The sequence below is a fragment of the Melampsora larici-populina genome (assembly GCF_000204055.1).
Source record: "Melampsora larici-populina 98AG31 unplaced genomic scaffold MELLAscaffold_39, whole genome shotgun sequence".
NCBI lineage: Eukaryota > Fungi > Basidiomycota > Pucciniomycetes > Pucciniales > Melampsoraceae > Melampsora > Melampsora laricis-populina.
The window spans coordinates 16,312-20,028 of record NW_006768803.1 but is presented as its reverse complement, the minus strand read 5'-3'; the positions used below and the strand labels follow the sequence as shown (position 1 = coordinate 20,028).

The 3,717-nt window shown below is 44.8% G+C and overlaps 1 protein-coding gene across 1 annotated transcript; it reads right to left on the bottom strand.

The window, feature by feature from the left end:
* Nucleotides 1-1,995: 1,995 nt before the first annotated feature.
* Nucleotides 1,996-3,295, bottom strand: MELLADRAFT_66014 (uncharacterized protein; the record flags this gene model as incomplete). Its single annotated transcript, XM_007413786.1, has 2 exons — nucleotides 1,996-2,025; nucleotides 2,075-3,295. 2 exons carry the CDS (start codon nucleotides 3,293-3,295, stop codon nucleotides 1,996-1,998), a joined length of 1,251 nt encoding a protein of 416 aa, XP_007413848.1.
* Nucleotides 3,296-3,717: the final 422 nt, after the last annotated feature.

Genomic DNA, 3,717 nt, shown 5'->3' with positions numbered 1-3,717 from the left:
CCATTTCTAGCGACTTGTTAATAATTAGCAATGCGTATTGTCCTGCAGGCGTCACCAACTGAGAATAGATGTCTTTAATAGGCACCGGGTGGTAGAAAGTACCCGCATTGGTCTTGACCTGCTCTAATTTGTCTGACGTGACCTTGACCGGGACAAGCAGATTTTGTGCGTCCCATTTCCATGAGACAACACCATCTGGACCTCAGTAGATCTCCGCCGGACTCTCAGTGTTTGAGAATAATTTCTTAAGAAGAGCTTTCCGCGTGAGTTCGGGTGAAGTATGTTGGTCAAGCGCCGCATTTAGCATCCCAACAAACTGTCCTCGCTCGTGCTTCAAAATCTCCTTGAAGAGGCTTGGGGGGAGGTTATCGTTACCACAAGCTGCATTAGGGTTAAGTCTGCTACAAGCTGACAAAAACTCCTGTGGGCTGACTTCAGACCCAATAATTCCGCAATCAAGAGGTTCATCCTCACAAGTGAGGTTCTCCCAAAAGACGGGGTCCTTGGAAACGTTTGTAGAGTCCAAAGCTAATCGACTAAAGTGTTCATACTCTGCATGGTTGATGTCACTTTCAGTCACACATAATGCCCCTTTTGCATTCATGCAAGGGATTGGTTGGCTTTTACGCTTCCCAAAATGATCAGGTAATCTACGCTTAATTTCCTTGTGGTATTCAAGCATGTCATGACCTCTTAGTAGCTCGACGGCCTTTTGCTGGGTTTGAGCTTTTTGCTCTTTCTCAAACTTACGGATAGCCACCGAAGCATGTCGGGAGGCTTCCTCAGCAATTCTAGCGCGTCTAATCAGTTCGGAGACTGGAGTAGCTACCTTATTGACTTGAAGATATTTATCTTTAGCTTTTCGAGCCGCACTCAAAAGTCTAGCAATCTGACGGGGGTAGTGAGACTTGCGTCCTACTGCACCAGTCTTAAGAATGCCAATGTCTTCTGCTGCTTTCTCAAGGCACTGTTGATAATTATCCCGCATCTCATCTAATTCACTTGTTTCATTGAAACCCTCCCAAGCATCATTAACTAGAAGCTCGAAGGAGTTTCCCTTTAACAAGTTTTTGTCCCAAAATTTCTTTGGGGACTTAATCGACTCGGAACGTGAGTTCTTTGTCCGCAGTTTCATCCGAATTGCTGCATGATCAGAAAGTCCATTATAAGATAATGACATCTCTCTCTGTACCTTGACATTAGATGTCAAGTCACGTAAAGAGGACGAGATTACCCAATGATCTATTCCATTGCGTTTTCCTTTTCGGGGAAGACGCGTTAAGTGTGAACCAGTACAAGGCTTTACGGTCATCTGACCATTGGTTTTACGCATTGCCAACGTACTAAGAACACTTTTTGCCATATTGAAGTCGCCTCCTATAGCAATTTTACACTCTGGGTCTTTGTCCAAGAGTTTGTTAACAATCTCCCAAACTGGCAAGAGTTGAGTTTTTCGCATCCTGCCGTGGTTAGACCCAGATTGAAGATATACTCCGAAGATATGCCAAGCTGACTTATCATCCAGTCCAGTGACTACTAAATGCATGATGTTTGGAACTCCGGTTGGTTTCTCGTAAGCTCCCACCCCGTCCCTTACCATCATACAAAGCCCCCGGAACCCAGGTTTAGCTGGGTGAGTATATGAACGGAAGTTTTTAATTTTCGGTTCGTAATTCTCTACTTTACGTAGATGTTCCCCTAGCACTATAACTGCCGCATTTGAGCGGTTGGCAAGGCTCTCTAATGCCATGCTTTTGTAATTAAAGCCATTAGAGTTCCAAGCAACTAGTGCAGGGTCACGATAATCAACGCGTGGTGCACAAGTTGGAGCCAGTGGTCTAGGTGCGACTGCGTCTCTCCAGTCCTTGGCGAGACAAACTCTCCAAGCCTTCACAGAGAAACAGTCGGACTTAGGCTGACCTTCAACCCAAAATGTTTGAGTCTTGCGGGACATCAAGGTGCACGTTTGCAACTTCCTATCTTCGTAGGTCAGTTCTAATAATTGTGCCAGACCGTTGGCCAAGTCTGGGGAAACCCAGACATTATACCTAAGTCTATGAAAGGGCTGACGCACTTTCAGCACTGCGCGGACATTTTCAGTCTGAGCAATATCAAGGCGGGCTTTGAGAAATGTCCAGATATCAACGGGAGTAATATCCGAAGTCACATTGTGAATTCCAAACAATACTGCGTCTTTAAGTAAGTTCTTTACTTTAATCTGGTTAGATCCCTTCCCAAAAGTAATCTCACATTCCCTCAGCCAGTTATATGTACGAGTCGCTTCTGGAGTGATCCGTCCATTTTTGACCGGGTTGGTGAAAGGAAGAAGGTTCACTGGTAACTTCTCCTGTTGATCGACAGGTGTGACCTGTCTACTGTTCGACTTTACGTTAACAGTGTTAATGTGTTTGCGGCGAGTGTTGAGGTGTCCCAACTCTTGTGCCTGCATACTTGGTGCCGAAGATTCAGACGATCTTTCGGACAATAATCGTTCTCCATCAACATTGCTGTGATTGGAGCTTAATCGTTTGTCAGAAGAACTGACAAATGGAATATAGCTTGATCCGGCCGATTTGGAGCAATCAGAGTCTGAACTAATTACTTGAACAGAATCCGACCCTATCGACTGCACACTTGGTGACCCAATGTTCGGAACGCGTCCTGAATGTTCAAAGAGAGAATCCTCTGGCTCTTGCGAGTCGGAGTCCTCTTCCTCAGAGACCACACAGAACTTGCCAATTCGTCCAGAAGTAGTTAAGCCTTTTGGGACGAGAGGTATAACCATCTCATCGGAAGCTGTTACTTTGGATGGCGCCGCACAGTAGACTGTGTTAGGCATAATCGGAGGACAAGTAAAGGTGAACGGAATAGGGTTTTGGCCCTGTGTTTCCGCTCGATACTGTTCCTCTAGTCTGATTCTTTTGTTCAAAGGACCAGCATTAATCGCTTCTATAAGTTTTCGCTTATTCGAAGTTAAGGCGGTTTGGTGACGACCCTTCTTTGCTAAAGAGGGGACGTACTCGCCGTAAGGGTCTCGTTTTGAAGGCTTGCGCTTTCCAATAACAGGACCACAGTAAAAGCTGGCAACGTTGACTGTCTTTGCATTAGTGGAACTAGTAATATTCTCCGATGGCGAATCCCGTCCAGTACAATCCGCATCTGACGTGGAACTAGTAATGGCCCCAGATGATGAACCCCGTCCAGAACAATTCACATCTGCCTCTAAGGAAACCGAGGAAACCCTATTAACCATAGAGCTCGAGGAGCACTCTACGTATCCTTCCCTGCAGGACATGGCCGTCTCCACATTGTGGCAACGAACCGACGGAACTTTATTAATATGATTTGTCATGTTTCATTTAGAGGTTTGTCTTTCCGGCGACAGCCGTTGAAGCCATTAGATTTAATCCATGCGCACTGGGCGAGAGTACGTACTTTTCAATCAACAGCAGCTAACAAGTTCTTACGATGTATATCATGTGATTTTTCTTCACCCCCTTTTCACGTGTTCGGGAAAGAACTCCAAGCGTTCACGCATATTAATCTTTTGCTATCCTTTGCATAGTCAAAAAAAAAAGGGAATCATAGTAACTTTCATTACGTCATTACAATTGACATTGTTAATAACATTTAATCAGGACTAAGGGTCAATAAAATTGCCCCTTTGTCACACTTTACTCGTTTTCAGAGTTGAAAGCTTTTAATCTGATATTTTTT